The 24,584-nt window shown below is 45.7% G+C and overlaps 1 protein-coding gene and 1 long non-coding RNA gene across 2 annotated transcripts; one reads left to right on the top strand and one right to left on the bottom strand.

Moving 5' to 3' along the window:
- Nucleotides 1-13,298: 13,298 nt before the first annotated feature.
- LOC307224464 lies at nt 13,299-16,557 on the top strand. Its single transcript, XR_013842551.1, has 2 exons — nt 13,299-15,578; nt 16,395-16,557. It is a non-coding gene; the product is annotated as an uncharacterized lncRNA (long non-coding RNA).
- Nucleotides 14,499-23,191, bottom strand: PIGM (phosphatidylinositol glycan anchor biosynthesis class M). The gene is made up of 2 exons (XM_079990997.1): nt 23,096-23,191; nt 14,499-18,033 (listed from the first exon to the last, which is right to left on the bottom strand). Exon 2 carries the CDS (start codon nt 17,948-17,950, stop codon nt 16,643-16,645), a length of 1,308 nt encoding a protein of 435 aa, XP_079847123.1. The 5' UTR covers nt 17,951-18,033; nt 23,096-23,191; the 3' UTR covers nt 14,499-16,642.
- Nucleotides 23,192-24,584: the final 1,393 nt, after the last annotated feature.

Below are 24,584 nucleotides of genomic sequence, written 5' to 3'. Positions count from 1 at the left end.
ACATTAAGATTCATTTGGTGTACCCAGTGCAAGTGTCTCTTCCACATTGTCCACACAGCATCATCTATCTCTTATCCAGATCCTGACTTTTTTGACAATTTCATGTGTTTCTCCTCATTCTTGTTTTAATGCAAAAACACAAGAAGTGTTTTAACTGAAAATTTTTTTTAAAAGCAGGGAGAAAGAGTGAGGGGCGTCACCTCACACGAACAATACAATAACTGTCAATATATCCATATTAGTTTACACTTCTTTATAGTTCAATTCACTGCTGGATTTACGTATAAGCTAAATAAGCTATAGCTTAGGGCCCCGAGCTATAGCTTAGGGAAAGAAGAGACTGAGAGGAGATAGGATAGCTATCTTCAAATATTTCCAGGGCTGTCATGTGGAAGAGGGAACAAGTCTGTTTCCTCCTGCTCTGGACAGTAGGGCTTGAACCAATGGCTTCAAGTTACAAGAAAGGAGATTCCGACTAAACACCAGGAAGAACTTTCTGACTGTAAGAGCTGATGGACAGTGGAACGGTCTCCCACGGGAGACGGTGGACTCTCCTTCCTTGGAGGTTTTTAAACAGAGGTTGGGTGGCCATCTGTCATGGATGCTTCAGCTGAGATTCCTGCATTCAGGCATGTCCAACTTCCAAAAGACTGTGATCTACTCCCAGTATAAAAAAAACTTGCGGTGATCTACCCATTGTCATTGGAGGGGGGAGGAGTGTGCGTGGGGTGGGTGGATTGCCCAGAACTTCTTGTTGAACTTCTTTTAGGAGGAGAAGTACCCAGAGTTGCTGAGCTTTTTGGGGGAGGATTGCACAGAGTTTTTTGGCTTCCCCCCATAACGTTTTGTACACAATAAGGATCCCTTGATCTACCAGGATCAGCTGGGAATCTACCGGTAGACCATGATCTACTAGTTGGACATCCTGCCCCGGCCAACTCTACAATTCTATGCTTCTATGTTCTTATGAGAGTACTCAATACACCTGTCTATTAAGGCCCTCATTGTTGTTGTTGTTTAGTCATTTAGTCGTGTCCGACTCTTCGTGACCCCATGGACTAGAGCACGCCAGGCACTCCTGTCTTCCACTGCCTCCCGCAGTTTGGTCAAACTCATGCTGGTAGCTTCGAGAACTGTCCAGCCATCTCGTCCTCTGTCGTCCCCTTCTCCTTGTGCCCTCCATCTTTCCCAACATCAGGGTCTTTCCCAGGGAGTCTTCTCTTCTCATGAGGTGGCCAAAGTATTGGAGCCTCAGCTTCACGATCTGTCCTTCCAGTGAGCACTCAGGGCTGATTTCCTTCAGAATGGAGAGGTTTGATCTTCTTGCAGTCCGTGAGACTCTCAAGAGTCTCCTCCAGCACCATAATTCAAAAGCATCAATTCTTCGGCAATCAGCCTTCTTTATGGTCCAGCTCTCACTTCCATACATCACTTTCTCCCAATTCCAGCTGGCTTGCCTGCCTCAGTTTTGTCCTGAAGATGTCTTTGTGATTCAATGTGATGATTCAATGGAAGAATACTCTTCCCTCCCATAAGTATCTTCCCCTGCTGCTGAGGTGGAGGGTTCCTCTGACCAAAAAGCGCCAATAGGCTCGCAGTCTTGGTCACTGTGCTGTTGATTCACTCGACTGCTGTTCTGCTGAGCTTTCAGCTCCTTTAGAAGGTCATGAAGCAGATCTGGGTCCTGTGAGGACACTGCTGCGTCCATGTTTGGCTGAGAGTGCAAGCCAGCTCCCAGCTGCAGAAGCACATGCACAGCACGTTTGCAGAGGACACCAGCGAGGGGTTTCACGCCTCCTGCTGCAACTGAGCGCAGGTTGGAAGTCTTGGCTAATCGCATTGTGCAAGGTCTTGTGTGGAAGGAGCATGGAGGAGGCTGCAACGCAAGAAGGAACAAGGAAAGTTGCCAAGTGGGGGTGGAGAAGTGAAAATGGCCGGGAAGCAAAGCAACCACTGACATTGGAGGGAATGGAAAAGAAGGAGGGAAAGACGAAGGTCTTGCAGAAGATTGAGAATCTGAAGGGGATTCATGCATAAAAGAAAAGCAAGGGACTGATCAAGACTTGGAGATGGGAGAGAAACTTGATTCAGTTCATATTTAAAGGTGCACAGACTTATTTTGTGCTTTCTGGGGGAAAAGTGCAAATTGGGATACAGACATCCTTGAAATTCCACACTTCTCTGAATTTTTGCAATGCAAAATTCTCCAATGTGTACAGTGTGCCATATTAACACAGATATCAGTTTTTTAAATGCTGTTGGGTGCCCAGAAATGCTGATGAACTTTTGTGAAGCCTTCTAAAGAAAAAAGTTGCAGACTGATATGGAAATATGGAGAAAACAGAAGATTTGGAAACACATTTCTGAGCAACAGCAAGATCATAGAGGGTTCCAGGGTGTGTGTTCCTTTGGAGAACTGAAAAGTGGCAGAGACTGTCGTAGCTTGAAGAAATATGGTTTTTTCAACTATTTACACCTTCAGTCTGCATGGAATGAGTCCAGGTCTTACAGCATGGTCATTTCAAGAGGGGCTTGTCCTCCACAAAACTGCAGCAATTGAGTCCAGGGCCTCTCTCCCAGCCAGCCTTCAGCCAGCCTGCCCAAGATGGATCCCAGTCTTTCTTCTTCCCAGAACATCCTGCTAAAAACTCTCTTTTCCTGTCACCTCACACCCAGTTACCGTGACAGCCTTCCAAACCCCAGTCTCTTCACACCTCAGGGCAAGGGGTGAGGACAGTTCTCTTGTACTGCCAATGGCCCTCAATGTTTTCTTAACGGCCCTAGCTTGGCCAGGTCATTTTGCATAGGCTGGCTCAGGAATTCCTCTGCAGCTGGTATTTCTCCCTTCACTAATAAGTCCTACCATTTATTAATTTCTAAGGTTTAGAGGGCCCTCCCCCTCCCAAAAAAAACCCCTATAACGATACATGCAAAATGCATTACACTGGGGGAGCTTCTTTTGCAAACATGCGTATATTAAGGCAAAATATCAGGCACGAATTTGTGCATTTGGAGAAGTGTGCCCAGAAATGCTGATGAGCTTTCATGAAGCCTTCTAAAGAAAAAACTGCAGACTGATGTGGAAATATGGAGAACAACAGAAGATTTGGAAACACTGAGAAACTGAGACTGACAAAGTCACCCATCCCTAGGTGAAGATAATAATAATAATAATAACACTCCTTCTGCAGTGTTGGATGGCAGGTTGAGAGGAGTTCCCTACCAGGACAAACTTTGCTCGTGTGCTCAAGACATCGATTCCATAAAACATATTTTGCTGCACTGTGCAAAATATGAGCAAGCTAGGGCTGAACTGATATTACCCCTGCTGGTACCTTTCCCAGGAAAATCAGAGGCTCACTATGACAGGTTCCTATTGGAAGACTGGACAAATGCTAGAACATTAGCAGTGGCAAAGTTTATATCGGTGGTTGCAAGAACCAATGATCCCTGTATTCTGAACAAAATGCTTGTTTAACCTGGAGGTAGGCTGTATGAATTGTGTATTGCTTTGTAAAGATTTGTTGGGTCTCTGGACAGTAATAAAGATTGATGATGATGATGATGATGATGATGATGATGAATAATAATAATAATAATAATAATAATAATAATAATTTATTATTTATACCCCACCCATCTGGCTGGGTCCCCCCAGCCACTCTGGGCGGCTTCCAACAAAACACTAAAATACAATAACCTATTAAACATTAAAAGCTTCCCTAAACAGGGCTGCCCTCAGATGTCTTCTAAAAGTCTGGTAGTTGTTCTTCTCTTTGACATCTGGTGGGAGGGCGTTCCACAGGGCGGGTGCCACTACCGAGAAGACCCTCTGCCTGGTTCCCTGTAACTTGGCTTCTTGCAGTGAGGGAACCGCCAGAAGGCCCTCGGCGCTGGACCTCAGTCTCCGGGTAGAAAGATAGGGGTGGAGACGCTCCTTCAGATATACTGGACCAAGGCCGTTCAGGGCTTAAGGATTTTGCATTGAGGAAGGAAAAGGAAGGAAAGAGACAGGTGATTTTGGCTGTGCCAAAGGCATCATCGTCTTGGTTGCCCTCCTCTGCACACACTCCAAATTTTTCACAACTGCTTTTACTTCCCATTTTGCTTATGAATAAAGAACCCTAATACGAACGAGCATGTGATGAACATTCTACTTTCCTGAATGTTGCTTGAAGATGCTGAATAAATGTAAGCAAAACCGTTCCACTGAATTGGATGTTTTGCAATAGTAGTTCTGCTAGCACAATCCCGTTGCACAAGTAGCTTCCGCTACAGCACCTTGGTTTAGGATCTCCCTGCTGTGCCGCCTTGAGAAGCAGCTCTCTGCTATTGCCAGAGCCCTTGTGCCAGCAGAGGGAGAATATTGCATATGTACAACCCAAAGTATTTATTTTTATAGGTTTGCCCAAGTACAGTCATCTGCTGGGAATTTTTGTTTTTAACAATTTTTTTTATTGCTTTTCCACATTTATAACAAATTAAACATATGAAAAACATTTAAAAAATCTTACAATACTAAAAGAAAGAAAAAAGAGTAAAAACAGTCATTACTTCCCGAAATCCAAGTTAACTTTCATTGTAGTCTGACTTCCTCGATTCCCCCTCAACTGAATTTCATTGTACAGTGGTATCTCGGCTTACATACACTTCAGGTTACATACGCTTCGGGTTACAGACTCCGCTAACCCAGAAATAGTGCTTCAGGTTAAGAACTTTGCTTCAGGATAAGAACAGAAATCGGGCTCAGGCGACGCGGCGGCAGCAGGAGGCCCCATTAGCTAAAGTGGTGCTTCTGGTTAAGAACAGTTTCAGGTTAAGAATGGACCTCCGGAACAAATTAAGTACTTAACCCGAGGTACCACTGTATCTCCTTTGTAGCAGTTCTCCAAAATCCTCTTTCTAATACAATTAACTCCTTCAACTAACTATCTTCATCTCTTTTCTTTTTTGACTTAAATCCATATTACTATACAACATTCTTATTCCACTCCTAGGCCTATCAGATACTTTCAAGTATCTTCTAATTATCCTATATTACTACATTTAGCTAGATAATCTTTAAATTTCTTCCAGTCTTCTTGGTATTCCTCTTCCTTCTGATCGCAGATTCTTCCAGTCAGGTCTGCTAGCTCCAAAAACTGCAACCATCTGCTGGGAATTCTTAGGGTGTCCTGTGATTCCTCTATTTTTATTTTATTCGCTTAGGCAACATTTCTGAAACGCGTGGGGAAGCTTCCTCAGTACTGAAGGCTCTCTGCCAGCTTTCATGCAGCTGCAGGCTTCCTCAATTTCAGCCCTCCAGATGTTTTGAGACTACAGTTCCCATCATCCCTGACCACTGGTCCTGCTAGCTAGGGATCATGGGAGTTGTAGGCCAAAAACATCTGGAGAGCCGACTTTGAGGAAGCCTGCATTAGTGGATTTGAGGTTTTGGTGGCGTACAGGGCAGTTCAGATTTGGAATTATGTACCGTATTTTCCCATCTATAAGACGCCCCCATGTATAAGATGCCCCCTATTTTGGGGGACTCAGATTTAAGAAAATGGGGGGAGATGGCCGCATGTATAAGACTCCCCCTAATTTTTGACATTTTTTAAAAAGGAAAAAAACCTAGTCTTATACACAGAAAAATACAGTAAATATTCTCAGCACTTTTCCATCTTATGGCTGCAGCAGCTGTTTTAAAGTAGTAACCTCCCCGTTATATGGTGATGTGTTTTTCTATATTTTGCTAAGAGGCATGGTTTACCTTGGCATATGTATATGTAAGAACTTGAGACTGACTTTGAAACACCACTGATAACAACCATTGATGGTTAATAATAATAATAATAATAATAATAATAATAATAATAATATATTATTTATACCCCGCCCATCTAGCTGGGTTTCCCCAGCCACTCCTATGCAAGAGTTCTGCCTGTCTATTCTTTATGCCTTAAGGTATTTGTTTTTACATTTTTGTGGTTATAATTGGATATTATTTAGTTGCACAGTGTTGGAGGGGGCTCCCCCCCATATACAGTGGTGCCCCGCAAGACGAATGCCTCGCAAGATGAATGCCTCGCAAGACGAAAAACCCGCTAGACGAAAGGGTTTTCCGTTTTGGAGGTGCTTCGCAAAACGAATTTCCTATGGGCTTGCTTCACAAGACGAAAATGTCTTGCGAGTTTTTCCGACTTTTTTTCCCTCCCCCCCTTTTTCTAAGCCGCTAAGCCGCTTATCCGCTTATCCGCTAAGCCGCTAATAGCGCTAATCCGCTAAGCCGTCAATGGGCTTGCTTTGCAAGACGAAAAAACCGCTATACGAAGAGCCTTACAGAACAGATTAATTTCGTCTTGCGAGGCACCACTGTATTTTATTTCCCAGCTTGCCAGGAGTGAAAATGAAAACACTCAGAATCAGAGCCTCATCTGCCTTGCCCAACCTTCAGATCGCCTACGCATCCATCTCTCTTTATAATTGTTTAATTCGCACTGAAATAGAAAGTAAAGCTTTGAATCAAACTGAGGGGATTGGATTGGATTGATCTTTATTATGGCCATTGGCCCATTACACAACAGTTTCCCATACCAACATAATATACTTAAACCTCCAAATTTAAAATTGCCAAAACTTACAAAATACAAACAGGAACCGAAGCAAAACAAAAACAAAGACCACCATCATACATTACAATAAATTTGTAACCTATACATCGCCCTCTGCTCATAAATTAATCAAGGATATCAATGGTGATATCACCTAAAACATAGATCATGGTTTAAAACAATGGTGCTAGCACCTAAAACATAGATCATGGTTTAAAGGGATTATCCGAGCCACACAGGAGTCCGTTTCTCTTCTTTAGGGATAGGACGCTGATCAAGAATCTGGCAACCATGAGTGATCTTAGGGGGTCATCATCAATTAGTAGATATCTCAGTTTGGCTTCAATCGTATCATCGGCAATTCCCTTAAGATATTGAGCAAGAAACTTGCTCCTGGCCGGTAAGTGAAAAGCACAGTCAAAAATTATGTGATGCAACGATTCCGGTACCCCACAATTACAATCACATAAGAGCGATATCTGTCCATTGGAGAATCTATTTCTCAGCACGTTCGATGGGAAGGTGTTGAATCTTGCCTTGACAAAGGCATATCTATGGGCTGAGGAAGTTAAGGAATTCAAATAGTTTGGGAGCCTTAAGAGGGGTAATAAACCAAGATTTAGAGGTGAGCAGGTACCATTGCCCAAGACCATTTTCTGCTGCAAGTCCATTTCCTCTAGTTTACAGGTTACTGTTCTTTTAGCTAGGACTATGTCCTGCTCTAGTAATTTGGATGGGGAGATTCCCATTGCCGTAATTTTCAGCTGTAAATTTTTTACCTATGGGCTCTGGAAATCATCTCTCCACATACATTGTATCAAGTACAAGTTTGGGAGATTGTGCCATAGAGATAACCAGTGACAAAGTATGTGCTTCCACAGAGCATTTTCCAGGGATACAGTATTAAGTTCCATGCGTAATGCTGTATTACTTACACAGTTGGGCAGTTTCAATATCCCTCTTAAAAACTGATTTTGAATGACCTCCAGGTGAGATAGGTTGACAAAAGTCCCCCAAATTGAGATGGCATAAGCAATTGTCGGGATCACCTTGGCCTTGAAGACTTTCAACGCCGATGGGATATGAAGGGCCCCATCAGTGAAGAAGAAACGCAAGATCGCCAAGAAGATAGCTTTGGCTCTATTTGTAACATAGGCTACATGGGCCTTCCATCTAAGGTTATGTTGCAACCAAACTCCCAAATATTGGAATCTGTAGACTTGTTGGATGACTCTCCCATCAATTCTCCAATTATGGAGTTTCCGGCTCTTTGAGAAAATCAGGATCTTAGATATTCCATAATTAATTGTAAGGAAATTTGCGTTACAGTATGATCCAAACATTTTTAAGGCCCTCCTGAGACCTATTCTAGAAAAAGAAAGAATGACTGCGTCATCCGCAGATCCGCAGCGATAAAGTGCTAGGCGGGGTGCATGAATCCTTTCTTGGGTCTCTATTAGGGGAGTCCTCATGTCGCTTATGAACAAATTGAACAGGAGTGGAGCCAATATACAACCCTGTCGGACACCTCTGTTAATGGGAATTGAATTGGTGAGATCACCCTCCGGGGTGAATCTCACTCTAGCCGCTGAGTTCTCATGGAGTTTGATTATTAGCCAGAGAAGCCTTCTGTCGATGCCCCAGCGGGTGAGTTTTTCCCAGAGGATGCTCCTGGGGATACTATTGAATGCTGCCTTTAGGTCAATGAATGCCACACAGAGTTGGCCACCCTTTTGGGGTGGAATATTTCCAGGCAAGATGCTGTAAAATTAGAATATGATTAATTGTTGACTGTTTTGGGCGGAATCCAGCTTGTTCGGGCCCAATTAATTTTTTTCTCTTCGGCCCATTGGATAAGTCTGTTCAACAGGAAGCGGGCATACAGTTTCCCCACTATTGAGAGCAGACTGATGTTTCTGTAATTCCCCGGGTCATCTGGTGAGCCCTTTTTGTGGATTGGAATGATAACAGCGTCCTTCCATACTTCCGGGATCATTCCAGAGTTGTTAACAGCATCGAAGATGGTTGCCAGGACTTTGGCCCACCAGTCCGCGTGGTATTTTATAGCTTCTGCCGGGATCAGATCTGGCCCAGGCGCTTTCCCTGTTTTGAGTTTAACGATCAAGTCGTGGATGTCTTCCGGATCGGTGGGGGGCCAGAGGGGAAGCTGATCTTGAAATTCGTCTCTTGTGTTAACGATACAGTCAGTTGTGGCAAAGTAATTTTTTAAATAAGATTCCCAAACCGGGGCGGGAATAATAGTTAAAGGGTATCTTTTAGTTCTTTTATTTACCAGGAGCCAAAATTGTCTGGAGTTCCGTGATGATGAGGCTTCTATAATTGCCCGCCATTGATTCACTTGCCATTCCAGTCTTGCCATTGATTCACTTGCCATTCCAGTCCCTTTTGAATTTGCTTGTAGGCCGATTTTGCTTGGAAATATTCTTTTGGCAAGACCGTTGCCCCAGAGGCTTTATACTCTTTGTAGATGTTACCAAGAAGTTGTCTAGCCTGTTTACAAGCACTGTTGAGGGGCCTGGGCTATGTTTCATTACAAAATGAGTTAGTTTTTATGTATCCAATTGCCTCAAGCTGTGCAGTATCTGCAATACTCTCTTGGTCTGAAAAAGCACTGTTTCTACTTTTGTTTCATTCATATACAGTGGTACCTCGGGTTAAGTACTAAGTTCATTCTGGAGGTCCATTCTTAACCTGAAACTGTTCTTAATCTGAAGCACCACTTTAGCTAATGGGGCCTCCTGCTGCCGCTGCGTCGCCGGAGCCCGATTTCTGTTCTCATCCTGAAGCAAAGTTCTTAACCCGAGGTACTATTTCTGGGTTAGTGGAGTCTGTAACCTGAAGCGTATGTAACCTGAAGCATCTGTAACCTGAGGTACCACTGTACTTCATTAATGGCAGAGCTCTGCACGGTCACCAGTTCAAAGAGCTTCATTAAAAACATTGAAGCAGCATCTGGAGATTTCGTTTACTGCTATGAAGTGTGCTGACTAAGTAGGGAAGATACATTGAAGAAGTGCTTCTATGCAGGAAGGGAGGAGGTTAAACTTCCTGGAGACCAAACGGAAGACTTTACCTAATCTAAGTGTTCCCCACTGGCTCAATGACCGTACTTTCCTTGTTGGGACGTGGGTGGCGCTGTGGTCTAAACCACTGAGCCTCTTGGGCTTGCTGATCAGGTCAGCAGTTCGAATCCCCATGACAGAGTGAGCTTCTGTTGCTCTGTCCCAGCTCCTGCCAACCTAGCAGTTCAAAAGCACGCCAGTGCAAGTAGATAAATAGGTACCACTGTGGTGGGAAGGTAAACGGCGTTTCTGTGTGCTCTGGTTTCCATCACGGTGTCCCGTTGCGCCAGAAGCGGTTTAGTCCTGCTGGCCACATGACTTGGAAAGCTGTCTGTGGACAAACGCCGGCTCCCTTGGCCTGAAAGCGAGACAAGTGCCGCAACCCCACAGTCACCTTTGACTGGACTTAACTGTCCAGGGGCCCCTTAAAGGTAAAGGTAAAGGGACCCCTGACCATTAGGTCCAGTTGTGACTGACTCTGGGGTTGCAGCACTCATCTCGCTTTATTGGCCGAGGGAGCCGGCATACAGCTTCCGGGTCATGTGGCCAGCATGATTAAGCCGCTTCTGGTGAACCAGAGCAGCGCATGGTAACGCCATTTACCTTCCCGACAGAGTGGTACCTATTTATCTACTTGCACTTTGACGTGCTTTCGAACTGCTAAGTGGGCAGGAGCAGGGACCGAGCAATGGGAGCTCACCCCGTTGTGGGGATTTGAACCGCCGACCTTCTGACCTAGGCTCTGTGGTTTAACCCACAGTGCCACCAGTGTCCCTTTACCTTTACCTTATTTTCCTTGTTGATACCACTGGTCATTTTTCAGATCTCAATGTGAAGCCTCAAAGCGGGGCAGGAATCACATGCACTGTGAATGCCACAATACCACAATAGATACTGTATGAATTCTTATGGGGTGGTTAAAGCTTTTCCAGACACACTTACACCTGATGAGCGGGGGGGGGGGGGGGGCAAACCCTCTGCAATATGCATTAAGGGTCCAAACATACCAGAGATGTTTAGTGGCTGTTTTAAATACCTTACGAATGCAAATTAGACCTCTTTGAGAAGCTTTTCAGTTTCAAAGTGGAAGATGTACCACCTGATACTCAATCTGAGCTGTTAAAATCACAGAGTAATACAGTGGTACCTTGATTCTCAAACACCTTGGTTCCCAAACACCAAAAGCCCGGAAGTAAGTGTTCTGGTTTTCGTATGTTTTTTTGGAAGCTGAACGTCTGATGTGGCTGCCGGCTATTGTTTCCGGGGCGCCTGCACCAATCAGAAGCTGTGCCTTGGTTTTTGAACATTTAGGAAGTCAAATGTACTTCTGGAACAGATTAAGTTTGGCGCTTTTGTTTTTGCTATTTATTTTGCGTTTTTGTTTTTGAGGCTTTTTTGGTTAATTTGTTTTTGTGACTGTGTGGAACCCAGTTCAGCTACTGATTGGTTGATTGACTGCGGAAATAGATAAAAGCCCCCCATCCAAACAATGACTATCATCAGTGCAGATAAGGAAAAAAATAATTTTTTATTTTTATCATCTACAATACTGTCTTATTTACTTTATAGTACAGCACACTGATTGTTGCTTTCATTTTATTAATCAATGGTCTCATTAGATGGTAAAATCCATGTTAAATTGCTGTTTTAGGGGTTGTTTTTAAAAGTCAGGAATGGATTAATCTGTTTTGCATTACTTTCTATGGGAAAGCACACCTTGGTTTTGGAACGCTTTGGTTTTGGAACGGACTTTCGGAATGGATTAAGTTTGAGAACCAAGGTACCACTGTACTGGCCAAAAAGAAGGTGGTGTTTTAATATGGCTTGGGTCTTTTAAGTATGGAACTGAGTTCATTCTACCCTCCCGCCTCGACTTGGCCACAGTGATCCATGCGATGGTCATCTCCAGGCTTGACTACTGTAATTCGCTCTACGCGGGGCTGCCCTTGAAGCTGTCCCAGAAACTCCAGCAGGTGCAGAATGCTGCAGTGAGGCTCCTCACGGGGTCTCTGCCATGGGAGCATATTCACCCAGTGCTTTTCAAGCTGCACTGGCTCCCGGTGGAGTACAGGGTCAGATTTAAGGTGCTGCTTTTGACCTTTAAAGCCCTTCACGGCCTAGGACCCTCGTACCTACGGGACCGCCTCTCCCGGTATGCCCCACGGAGAGCCTCAAGGTCCATAAATAGCAACACCCTAGTGGTCCCGGGCCCTAAGGAAGTCAGATTAACCACAGCCAGAGCCAGGGCCTTTTCAACTCTGGCTCCGGCCTGGTGGAACACTCTGCCTCATGAGACCAGGGCCCTGCAGGATCTGATTTCTTTCCGCAGGGCCTGTAAGACAGAGTTGTTCCGCCTGGCCTTTGGCTTGGAGCCAATTTGATTCCCTCCCTCCCTCTCTTTTTTTTCTTCTTTTCCTTCTCCTCCTGCGATGAGGCTACATTTTAATATTTTAATGTTCCATTATTTTAATGTTGTATTTTATTTTTGTTTTTAAGTTGTAATCATTCATCTTGTTTTTATTATTGCTTGGCTGGGGAGGGCGGGGAATAAATAAAAAATTATTATTGTTGTTATTATTGTTATTATTGTTATTATTGTTATTATTATTATTATTATTATATAATTGGTGCACATGTTGTCCCTGAAATTGCTTGACATTAAAGGGCTTAATAAACAAGATAGCCTTAACATGCCCTTTTTTTCAGCTGCAGATCATCAGCTTTCCAAAGGCATGCATTTTCCCCAACTCCACAATTATGTCCAGCTACACACAAAACAGGTGTTTTGGGACGCGGGTGGCGCTGTGGGTTAAACCACAGAGCCTAGGACTTGCCAAGGTCAGCGGTTCGAATCCCCGTGACGGGGTGAGCTCCCGTTGCTCCGTCCCTGCTCCTGCCAACCTAGCAGTTTGAAAGCACATCAAAGTGCAAGTAGATAAATAGGTACCACTCTGGCAGGAAGGTAAACGGCGTTTCCATGCACCGCTCTGGTTCGCCAAAAGCGGCTTAGTCATGCTGGCCACATGACCCAGAAGCTGTCTGCGGACAAATGCCGGCTCCCTCGGCCTATAAAGCGAGATGAGCGCGCAACCCCAGAGTCGGTCACGACTGGACCTAATGTTCAGGGGTCCCTTTACCTTTACGCACAAAACAACAATAACAGACCTGGAGAATTTCCCCGGGAAATTTGGCCAAAAGAGGCAGCGCTTCTCCCACAAAGCAAGGAAGCTCATAACCAAAGACAGTAGCCTGACACTGACACCCAGTGGTGAAAGAGAGGAACTGTGCCTTGAAACTTCTGTTAGATTTCTGTTTTGGTCAAGGGGAAGACTAAGCAGAGCAGCCAAAACACTTTTTATAAAATTGGTAAGAGCAGGGAGTTCAGCATTCCCAGATATTAGAACTAAACACAATACTAAAAGGGACCCCTGACCATTAGGTCCAGTCGTGACCGACTCTGGGGTTGCGGCGCACATCTCACTTTATTGGCCGAGGGAGCCGGCGTATAACTTCTGGGTCATGTGGCCAGCATGACTAAGCCGCTTCTGGCGAACCAGAATAGTGGAAATGCCGTTTACCTTCCCGCCGGAGCGGTACTTATTTATCTAAGTGAAAGCACTTCGACGTGCTTTCGAACTGCTGGGTTGGCAGGAGCAGGGACCGAGCAACGGGAGCTCACCCCGTCGCGGGGATTCGAGCCGCCGACCTTTAACCCACAGTGCCACCCGCATCCTTAATGATAAATTGATTTATCCACTGAAAACTTCAATAATGCAACCAGGCAACAGTACATGGCTTGTGGAGGGTTTGTTTATGAGCTTAATAGTGCTTAGTTTATCTTCTGTTTTCTTAATGCTGCTAATGTTGTTTTATAGATTAAAAATGCTGTATCGAATTGTTAATCAGATAATGTGACATTTGCTTTAGCTTCTCCTTGTTGCTTCGTTAACAGTGTTTTATAGATTGGAATTGTTTCAACGACAATTTGTTAATCATTCTATATGATTTAGGCTGTATTTGTGATTTTCCATTATGTGCTACTGTGTTACTGTTGTTTATTGTTTGCAAGTCACTTTGGGGTTCATTTGGATGAAAAATGGCATAGAAATACAATAAATCAAAATTAAATCAAATGGAAAATGTCCGGCAGTGTTTTCCTGTACAGTGAGGGACAGGAGGGGCAGTTCCTTAACCTGGCACAAAGGGGAGGTCCCAGGGTGGGTTACAGCATTAAAACAGAATATTAGAAAATATGCAAAGCAATTTACAATCATAAAAACAAAATTGGTCCTAAATACATATGTGTTCATTCATAATTTTCTTGGTATGCCGCTTTTCAACACGCAAAAAATAAATAAATGCTAAAAGGGGCTTATAAAAAAAGAAACAAAGGAATACATTACAAGAAACAAAACAAACAAACAAACAAAATGAATCAATTTCAAAATCAACCATCACAAGAATATCTTCAGCTCATATAGATTGGCTTTCCAGAGCAATTATGTTATTGCAGCAACGGCTGCTATTGTGGGTTGCAGGAAACTCAGCAACTTCTACAGAAGAGAGAGAATGAAGAAACTTAAAACAATCGCTTGGAAACTCCCTGAAATTACTTTAGTTTAATTTTCCAGAGAATTTACTCCATTGACCCAGAAGGCTCTTTGACCTACAGGGGTTTCTCGGGCGTGCTTAGCAATGCAACCAGGCAGAGGTTAAACACTTGCAACAGCAACATCAAAACCTTTGTACTTGCCAGCTACATGGCTGGCCACTTTACAGAGCAGTAGGTCAAGAATGTGGTGGAAATGTGAATAAACATCTATTATTATTATTATTAATCTCATTTATCGGTGGCTTTTTACAGTTTCAAAGTGACTTGACAAACAAATGAAACGCAGTATATGGGGGGGAAATTAAGAGGAGAGAAAAATTAAAGCGCCAACAATACAATATATGCAAATGCACAGTAAAATAAGGATCTAGTCCTAAGCACCCATCTAAAAGATAAGTAGCACCACAGGAGTCAGTATTATTAATTAACAAAAGACCTGGATAAACAGGAAAAAGCTTAGCCCGGTACCTAAGAGCTGCCAGAGATGGTGCTAGGTGTCTCCCTAGAAAGAACACAGGCAAGGGGGCCAACACTGACAAGACCCTTCTTGCCTGACCAAGACCCCTACATTTTCCCACAAGTGGGAAACACAAAGAAGGGCTGGTTCATATGCGAAGAGTCCAGTTGGCACTTTGGGGCAAATATAATATTATACCTGGACTTGCACATATTACACCTGTGCTGGACACAGAGGAATGGTGGGAGGCACCAGCTAGGGAAGAAGGCTCTGAGCCAAGGGACTGGTGGTGAGACGGCGATGAGTGGTCAGAGGGAGAAGAGGGGGCAGACTGGGAGGAGATGGTGTTGAAAGCTGGAGAGGCAACAGGCTTTAGTGAGCAGGAAGAGGCTGTGGCAGAGAGCAGTCCAGAATCAGAGGCTGGAGAGGAGGGGGACCAGGAGATGGAGATGAGGCAGGCTGCTGAAGAAACCAGGGAGTCTTCCTTTCTTGCTGCAACCAGCTCCTCTCCTCCCTGGTCTCCCATAGAGGAATGAAGAGGGCAGAGCAAAGAGAGACTAGACAGAGCCTCAGCTTGCTGTTGCTGTGGAATAACCAGGGAGAGGAGGAGTCTTAGAGAGTGGTGGGAAGGCGAGCACCTCCAGTCCTTGCAACTGCCTCATTGGGGCCAGACCTACAGAGAAGAGTTGCTGTGATACTAGGCCTGAGCTGTTTTGGTTTTTTTGAATAAAGAGTGAACTTCCCTGACACCTGTGGTTTTTCTATTGCCGACCTACTCCACACTCCAGCTCCTGACATCAAGTGCCGTTAAACTATCTGAACAGTGCAATGCAGTAGAAATGGGAACCAGTTTTATTCATTTTATTCAAAAATGAATAAAACATATAATAATAAGTGCTGGAGATGCAAGATACAAAAAGGAACCTTCTACCATATGTGGTGGACATGCCCCAAAATTGGGAAATTTTGGAGCATGATCCACGAAGAAATAAAGAAAATATTAAGAATATCATATAGTAAAAGGCCAGAGGCATTCCTTTTAGGAATTTTAAATGACGATATTCCAAAAGACAAAACTATTTTTTTCTTATACGCAATGTCTGCAGCAAGAATCCTGGTGGCTAAATACTGGAAAGGGAATCAGTTACCCAGTAGGGGAGAGTGGCTATGTAAGCTCTCAGAATACTTAGAATTAGCCAAATTGACAGATATAATAAGACAAAAACCAAAAAGTGAAGTAAAAAAAGAATGGGATTGCCTAAATTAATACCTCTAAAGCCAAGGTTCGAGGGCAGAAATATGGCTGAGTCAGGAATAACCTTGTGAAGTGAAAGGATATGAAAGAAGGATTTATATCTAGATGTTAGGCTAGAGAGGATAAAGAAAACAGGAAAACAGGAAGACAGAATGAGAGATAAAGGAGGTGCTGTGGGATTGGTGGAAGTCAATGTCTTGTTGTTGTTGTTTTAGTGTTTATAATATTAACTTGTAAGATATGGATTTGTTTGGGGGTTTTTTGTCTTTTTTAGTTTTCAAATGTTGATTTTTGAGTGTTGTGTATTGTTATCTTTTGATATCTTTCGTGTTGTTGTTGTTGTTGTTGTTGTGTGGAAAATACTAATAAAATTCATTTATTTAAAGAAAGAAAGAAAGAAATGGGAACCAGTTACGTAACAAATGAATACACATCAGTAGTCATGTTTCAGAAGAAGCAGACCTCAAAAAAAAAGCCTTCACCTTTCTCAAAACGAAGGGCGAGAGTTTCCAAAACGGTGCAAAAACGATACCGAAAAAGAAATCCCCCAAACTTTTTTTTTAAAGTCTGTTGTTACCCAGTCTTGCTCAATGAATAACTCCTCTCAGAGAAACACCTGCAGGATCTCTCCTTTGTGAGGAGTCACCGCTGCTTCACTTTCCTAGTCACCTGCGCCGTACAATAGTGAGAAATAATCTGAACGAGGATTGCGCAGTTGATAAGGAGGAAGAGCAAGCCTGCTAGCCAGATGAGCAAGAAAGTGTTTTGCCCTTTGAACTCTAGAAAATAGGCTGGCGCCAGCCACAGGCCCTGCCCAAGAAGCCACAGCAGGAGAAGCATGGCGGATCGTACCCAGGACATCCTCAGGCGAGGCAGCACAGGTGGAAGGAGGCAAAGGTACCAGAGGAAATACTGGGATGTGCACACTTTGTTGAAGCTCACAAACACCGCAGTGTGCAGGAAGCAGCAGAAGACAAGGTCCTGGTAATAAGCCAAGGATATGACCAGCAGGAGGAGGAGCTGTGGGAGGAAGGCTGCAAGTCCGAGGGGGAAACTCCACTCACTTTCCGCCGTCAGGTACAGCATGTAAAAGTAAGGCGAGAAGTTATGGCGGATGTCTCTGCGCGTCAGGTGGTAGAGGTAGGTGTGCTCCAGAAACTCCCAGCCGTAACGGAGGTAAAACGCGAGGCCTAGGGCTGCAAACGTGGAACCGGCCACCGTCCCGAAAACCAGGACAGCACGGCTGGACAACAGCCTTAAGAGCGAGAGCTTCCGCTTCGAAACGTCTGCTTCTCTTCGCTCGGGGTTCCCGCAGCTTTGCAGATGGAGGGCTAACGGCAACGCATAGGTTGCCGGGTAAATCTTCATATGTACGGAGAGGCCGTAAAGAACGGCCGCCGTCACCAAGCGCCTCTTCTCCACGTAGTACATGGTGCCAAGGACCAGGCTTGCGATAAGAGATTCGGCATTCCCCCGGCTGGACACGGTCATCGGCAAGGGATTGAGGAGCCAGAAGGCACAGCAGCCACAAGCCTCCCTGTCCCCTAGGCCTCTGAGCAAAAGGATCTCGTAGATGAGGTAAGCAGCAACCATATCCCCAGCAACGAAAAGGATCTTTCCGTACAGATCAGTCAAATGAATGTTTGGCGTCAAGATCCAGGCCAGCAGCGGAGTGTAACGGTAAGTGGCTCTCAGGTAGGGAGATTTCCCTTCCGTGACGTACTTGGCGCCGTCGGTGAAGACCTGATAGTCGATGTCCGTATATTTCACCAGCATCGTCCTGTCCTGATAAACTCCGTAGAAAACAAGAGCGAGCCTGATGGCAAAAGCAGCACTGAATAGGAGTTCTTTCCTGAGGAATCCGGAAAGGATTCGTTTCCTGAATGTCTGATGTGGCGCCATATTTGGGTCTCTTTGAGAGGGGGCGTTAAAACAAGAAGCGGATCCCATCCTTCACGGCCACTCCTGCCTTGCTGTCGACTTCTTCAGATGCAAATCAAATCAAAAGAGCTCTGCATAAGTAGCAAACAACCCTGTTTAAGAGACTGTAAGAGGCAGAGAAAGGTCAGTTGGTATTAGCATTTTGCAAGGGCCTAGCTATTTTACCCAGTGCTTGGGGAACCCTTTGGCCTGCCGGCCATGCTTCTTTGTTTATTCAATTTGCATCCCACCCAAAGTAGTCCAGTTTATATATGATCATATTGTACCAACCGCACCATATTAGCAAAACTTGAGTGATACTTGTAAACACAACAAATACGGTTTGTGGAGTAGATGGGAACAATATTAAAGAAAATAAAAATGTGCGAAGAAAACAGCGACAGTATAAACAGTACAATGAGAACGATTGGAAGACTTGTTTTGTCAGAAGTCTTTTTTATTTAAGTGTTTATTTAAGTATTTGGAAGATTAAATTTTTATGCATGTTGTCAGGGTTTCAGGAGCAGAGGCACAGGGAGGAGAGGAGATGGAGAGCGAGGGGGAGGAATCCGAGGGGAGCGTAGGAGAAGAGGACAGTGGACCGAGGGATTCCACGAGCCTCTCCAGCGAATCGGAAGATTCACAGAAGGGGGCGCCAGTGGCCAGGGGTAGGGGGTTCCCAAGGGGAATGCCCCAGGAGCAAGGGGGGAGCAGAGACTCCCAGAGCAGTAGTTGGAAATCAGGACCAGCTTCCCCACCAGAGCAGAGTGGGGGGGAAGAGTCCCAAGGATCGGGGCCAGTGCATTCCCCACCAGGGAGAGAAGATAAAGCAGGGCTGACCACACCTCCATCAGGGAGTCAGACAACGGAGGAGAGGTCAGATCCGGCCAGTATCCCGGAAGAGGGAAGCAGTGACAGAAGCAGTGTAACGGTCAGGAGGAAGGTCACTGGGTTGGCGCGAGAGGCAAGTTCAAATGTACAGGAGAGCGGGACAGCAGAGAGTGAGGATTGGGAACCGGGTCCTAAAGCCCGCCGGAGGGAGGGGGAGGAGCTAAGCGACTCAGCGTCGGAAGAGTCCAGAAAGGGCAATGCCCCAGCGGGCAGGAGGACCCAGAGGAGGAGAGAGCAGCGTAAAAGGTGGAGCAGAGCTAGGATCTTAAACTGGTGTCATAGGGGAGGAGACTCAGACGGTACTTCGCCGGTCTAGGCTTTAAGACGTAGAGCTGCGCACTACGGCTTTGAAATGGAAACTGAACCTCAATAAAGACTTTTGTACATAACTACAGCCTAGCGTTGGTCCTCTGTGAGCTGGGACCTAGAGGCAGCTCTGACACATGTAAATCTGCTTTTTCTTCTTTCTTTTTTCTGTATTTTCTTCTTTTCTTTTTTCTTAATTCTTTTTTCTTTAATTTTCTTTTTGTAGTATGAGATTGTAAATTCTTTGTATATGTATGTAGTTTAAATTAATGAAGATTATTAAAAAAAAACAAAGTAGCCCAGAGTGGCACACATCAAAATGTCAAAACGATACAATTTAAAATAAGGTGGAAAGCCTATTAAAAGCAATTAAAAACTACCCAAAACATATTTGCAAACATTGGCAAGGGTTCAAAATTGGGCCACAAAGCAGATTTCTCCAGGCTGACCAACATCACAGTTTTTAAGGAAGGGTGAAAAGCAAATTTGTTTTCTGCTGCTCCAGAGAAGCGGACACGGAGCAATGGATCCAAACTACAAGAAGGAAGATTCCACCTAAACATTAGGAAGAACTTCCTGACAGTAAGAGCTGTTCGACAGTGGAATTTGCTGCCAAGGAGTGTGGTGGAGTCTCCTTCTTTGGAGGTCTTTAAGCAGAGGCTTGACAACCATATGTCAGGAGTGCTCTGATGGTGTTTCCTGCTTGGCAGGGGGTTGGACTCGATGGCCCTTGTGGTCTCTTCCAACTCTATGATTCTATGATTCTAAAAGAATAATAATACAAGCAGCTCCCCACTAGCACATGATCTGCTTGTGTGTGACTGAGCACAGGAAAGTGCTGCATACCCGGAAGTGGAACCTAGAAGTGGGGAGCATCTGGGAGAGGCCTCGCAAGGAGGCCCTTTGGGCTCTGCGGAGAGTCCACTTCCCTTTCTGGGTTCCCTGTGCTACATGTGTACGCAGTTGCACAGAAGTACATCGTGTGCAAGTGGGGAGTTGCCTGTACAGTGGACACTCGGGTTGTGAACGTGATCCGTACGGGAGACACATTCGCAACCCGCAGCGTCGTGCCTGCGCATGTGCAGGTTGTGATTCGGCTCTTCTACGCATGCGCAAAGCGCGATTTAGCACTTCTGTGCATATGCAAAGCGCCAAAACCCAGAAGTAACCTGTTCCGGTACTACTGGGTTCGGCGCAGTGAACAACCCAAAAACTTGCAGCCCAAAGTGTCTGTAACCCGAGGTAAAGGTAAAGGTACCCCTGACCATTAGTTCCAGTTGTGACCGACTCTGGGGTTGCGGCACTCATCTCACTTTACTGGCCAAGGGAGCCAGCGTACAGCTTCCGGGTCATGTGGCCAGCAAGAGTAAGCAGCTTCTGGCGAACCAGAGCAGCGCACGGAAACGCTGTTTACCTTCCCACCAGAGTGGTATCTATTTACCTACTTGCACTTTGATGTGCTTTCAAACTGCTAGGTTGGCAGGAGCTGGGACCGAGCAACGGAAGCTCACCCTGTTGCGGGGATTCGAACTGCTGACCTTCTGATCAGCAAGTCCTGTGCTCGGTGGTTTAACCCACAGTGCCACCTGTGTCATAACCTGAGGTATGACTGTACAATTAAAGCAGAAGCCTGGCTTTTGATTAGTGGATCTTCCTTGTCTTGTTTTGTAAGCCACTTGGGAAACACGGCCAGAAGCAGGGAAACTAGGAATCTGAGAGAACGGTGTAGAAGGTACATAATGCAATTTGACAGCGGGTCTCATCTTGTGAGCTGCCTGGGCAGGGATGCCATTTCCCCCAACCTTCTGTTACGTGCAAGAACAGGTTGGGAAACCTCTGTCGGCCTGAGGGCCAGATTACTTAAGTGGAAACCTCTCGGAGGCTATATTTCGACAGCGGCCAGGACCAGACATGCAGAACCATAAACACGATCAGACACACATTTCTAACGCATAACCTTAGATCACAGAGAGACAGAACAGGGCACATTCCCAACACACACAAACACACTCCAAACTCACACTTTTAACTCAAAGAATGAGAGCCACAATTCTACACACATCCTTCGGGCATGCGGGCATGCACACAGAATGAAATACGCATTCCAAACTCACACCTTTTGTGCCCACACATAGAAAAAAAAATCAGACACACCGTTCTAACACACAGCCTGCGTGCATGCACACAAACAAATGAGGAGACACACACTCCTAAGTCACCTCACAAAGAGTCAGAGCCACACAATACACCAAGAGAGAAGAATCTGCACGGAAAGAACAGCTAGACTGGTGACTGCGGCCGCCGAGACCACATAACACTGGTCTTGAAAAACTACATTGGCTCCCAATATGTTTCCGAGCACAATTCAAAGTGTTGGTGCTGACCTGGAAAGCCCTAAACGGCCTCGGTCCTGTATACCTGAAGGAGCGTCTCCACCCCCATCGTTCTGCCCAGACACTGAGGTCCAGCTCCGAGGGTCTTCTGGCGGTTCCCTTACTGCGAGAAGCCAAGTTCCAGGGAACCAGGCAGAGGGCCTTCTCGGTAGTGGCATTTGCCCTGTGGAACGCCCTCCCACCAGATGTCAAAGAGAAAAACAACTACCACCAGAGTTTTAGAAGACATCTGAAGGCAGCCCTGTTTAGGGAAGCTTTTAATGTTTGATGCATTACTGTATTTTAATATTTTGTTGGAAACCACCCAGAGTGGATGGGGAAGTCCAGCCAGATGGGTGGGGTATAAATATTATTATTATTATTATTATTATTATTATTATTATTATTATTATATAAATGGTAAAATAAGACCAAAGCAAAGAACAGGAAAGACGGAGGATCTGCTTGAGAATTACTAGAGGGCTGTCCCTGCTGTTTGGAGCTCAGAGTTGCAGCAGCAACAGGGACATGGAGCAGAGAATCAGGAAGTGTTGGAAAAAACGGATGGCAAGGAAAGGAAGGAAAGAGCTGGGGCTGTCACTGTGCAGAAGCAGATCGGGTGCAAACAAGGACTGACAGAAATCCACTCTTAACTATGACTAAACTTCTGCATTAGAGGTTTTTTAAAGCAGAGGTTGGGTGGCCACCTGTCATGGATTCCTGCATTGCAAGGGGTTGGTCTAGATCAGTGTTTCCCAACCTTGTGCCTCCAGCTGTTTTTGGACTACAATTCCCATCATCCCTTGCCACTGGTCTTGCTAGTCAGGGATGATGGGAGTTGTAGTTCAAAAACAGCTGGAGGCACAAGGTTGAGAAACACTGGTCTAGATGACTCTTGGGGTCCCTTCCAATTCTACAGTTCTATGGCTCTATGCATACCCTATTCCATACCCTCCAGCATTTCTCCAATGAAAATAGGGGCATCATACCAAAGGTCTGTATAGTTAAAGCCATGGTTTTCCCAGTAGTGATGTATGGAAGTGAGAGCTGGACCATAAAGAAGGCTGATCACCGAAGAATTGATGCTTTTGAATTATGGTGCTGGAGGAGACTCTTGAGAGTCCCATGGACTGCAAGAAGATCAAACCGATCCATTCTGAAGGAAATCAGCCCTGAGTGCTCACTGGAAGGACAGATGCTGAAGCTGAGGCTCCAGTACTTTGGCCACCTCATGAGAAGAGAAGACTCCCTGGAGAAGACCCTGATGTTGGGAAAGATGGAGGGCACAAGGAGAAGGGGATGACAGAGGATGAGATGGTTGGACAGTGTTCTCAAAGCTACAAACATGAGTCTGACCAAACAGGGGGAGGCAGTGGAAGACAGGAGTGCCTGGTGTGCTCTGGTCCAGGGGGTCACGAAGAGTCGGACACGACTAAAGGACAACAACCACCACTGAGCTGCGTGCATTTCATGTGCCCACGTGCCCACCTTTATGTGCATTTAGCCCGGATATGACCATTTCTTCAAGGAAGGAGAGGGAGCAGAAGTAAATAATGGGGAGGAATAGCGAGCAGGGCAGGAGCAGGACCTTTGCAGGAAGGGCTACCTGTGAGGGTGACTCCGCCGCGCCGTGGAAGAAGGTCCGCGAAGCTGTTTTGCAGCATTTGGAAAGCAAATCTCCTCGCCTTCAGGAAGCAGAGGTTGCTTGGGGAGGCGCATGCGCATTTGCGGAACTGAAGCCCCAGCCTCTGCCCTTCCTCGTCCTGCTTCGCCAGGAGAGCGGGAGCGGATGGGAAGCGGGCAGGAGATGCAGAGTGAGGGCAGCATCAGGGCTACATGTTGCCGCACGGCGCATGCTCAGCGCTGCGAAGGTAGGGTTTTTTTATTCTTGGGTAGAAGGAGCATGTTTCTAGGCCGCTTTTCATTCAGACGACTCTCAATAAATAGCAAGGCGGTAATAGAGCATCGCAAATGCAGCCCAAATCACACGAAACAACAAATCATCCATAAAACAGTTGCAGCCTAAAAAATCAGCAAAACACAACAACAGTAAAAGTCGTCACATGTGATTGACATGTCACTTGTATAGCATTGGTGGTTCAGTGGTAGAATTCTCGCCTGCCACGCGGGAGGCCCGGGTTCGATTCCCGGCCAATGCAACTTGACTTTTGGATTTAAATTTGGGACGCGGTGGCGCTGTGGGTTAAACCACAGAGCCTAGGACTTGCCAATCAGCCTTCTTTATGTAGCATCAATTCTTCGGCGATCAGCCTTCTTTATGGTCCAGCTCTCACTTCCATACATCACTACTGGGAAAACCAGTAGCTTTAACTATACGGGCCTTTGTTGGCAAGGTGATGTCTCTGCTTTTTAAGATGCTGTCCAGGTTTGTCATTGCTTTCCTCCCAAGAAGCAGGTGTCTTTTAATTTCGTGACTGCTGTCACCATCTGCAGTGAGCCCTGCATGGCATAGCTCATAGCTCCCGGCAAGGCATTGATCCATGAAGGAGTTGGATCAGGTTAAAAGGTAAAGGTAAAGGTACCCCTGCCCGTACGGGCCAGTCTTGACAGACTCTGGGGTTGTGCGCCCATCTCACTTAAGAGGCCAGGGGCCAGCGCTGTCCGGAGACACTTCCGGGTCACGTGGCCAGCGTGACATCGCTGCTCTGGCGAGCCAGAGCCGCACACGGAAACGCCGTTTACCTTCCCGCTGGTAAGCGGTCCCTATTTATCTACTTGCACCCGGAGGTGCTTTCGAACTGCTAGGTTGGCAGGCGCTGGGACCGAGCAGCGGGAGCGCACCCCGCCGCAGGGATTCGAACCGCCGACCTTTCGATCGGCAAGCCCTAGGCGCTGAGGCTTTAACCCACAGCGCCACCTACGTCCCTTTGGATCAGGTTAGCCATATTGATTTGTATGCTGTTGGTGGATTTTTGTCGTTGTCTTGTTGGCTGTGTATGTGATAAAGGGGAGCCATACCAGGGTGAATGTGTCTTCTTCTATTTGTCCCAATGTCAGTTTCAGTTTATGGGTTAATTTTTCTAGTAGGGCTGTTTCCCATGCTGTTTGGGAGGCATAAGCATGCAAGCAAGGTG

Source organism: Podarcis cretensis, assembly GCF_951804945.1.
Source record: "Podarcis cretensis genome assembly, chromosome: 9".
NCBI lineage: Eukaryota > Metazoa > Chordata > Lepidosauria > Squamata > Lacertidae > Podarcis > Podarcis cretensis.
This window is presented reverse-complemented; position numbering and strand designations above follow the sequence as displayed.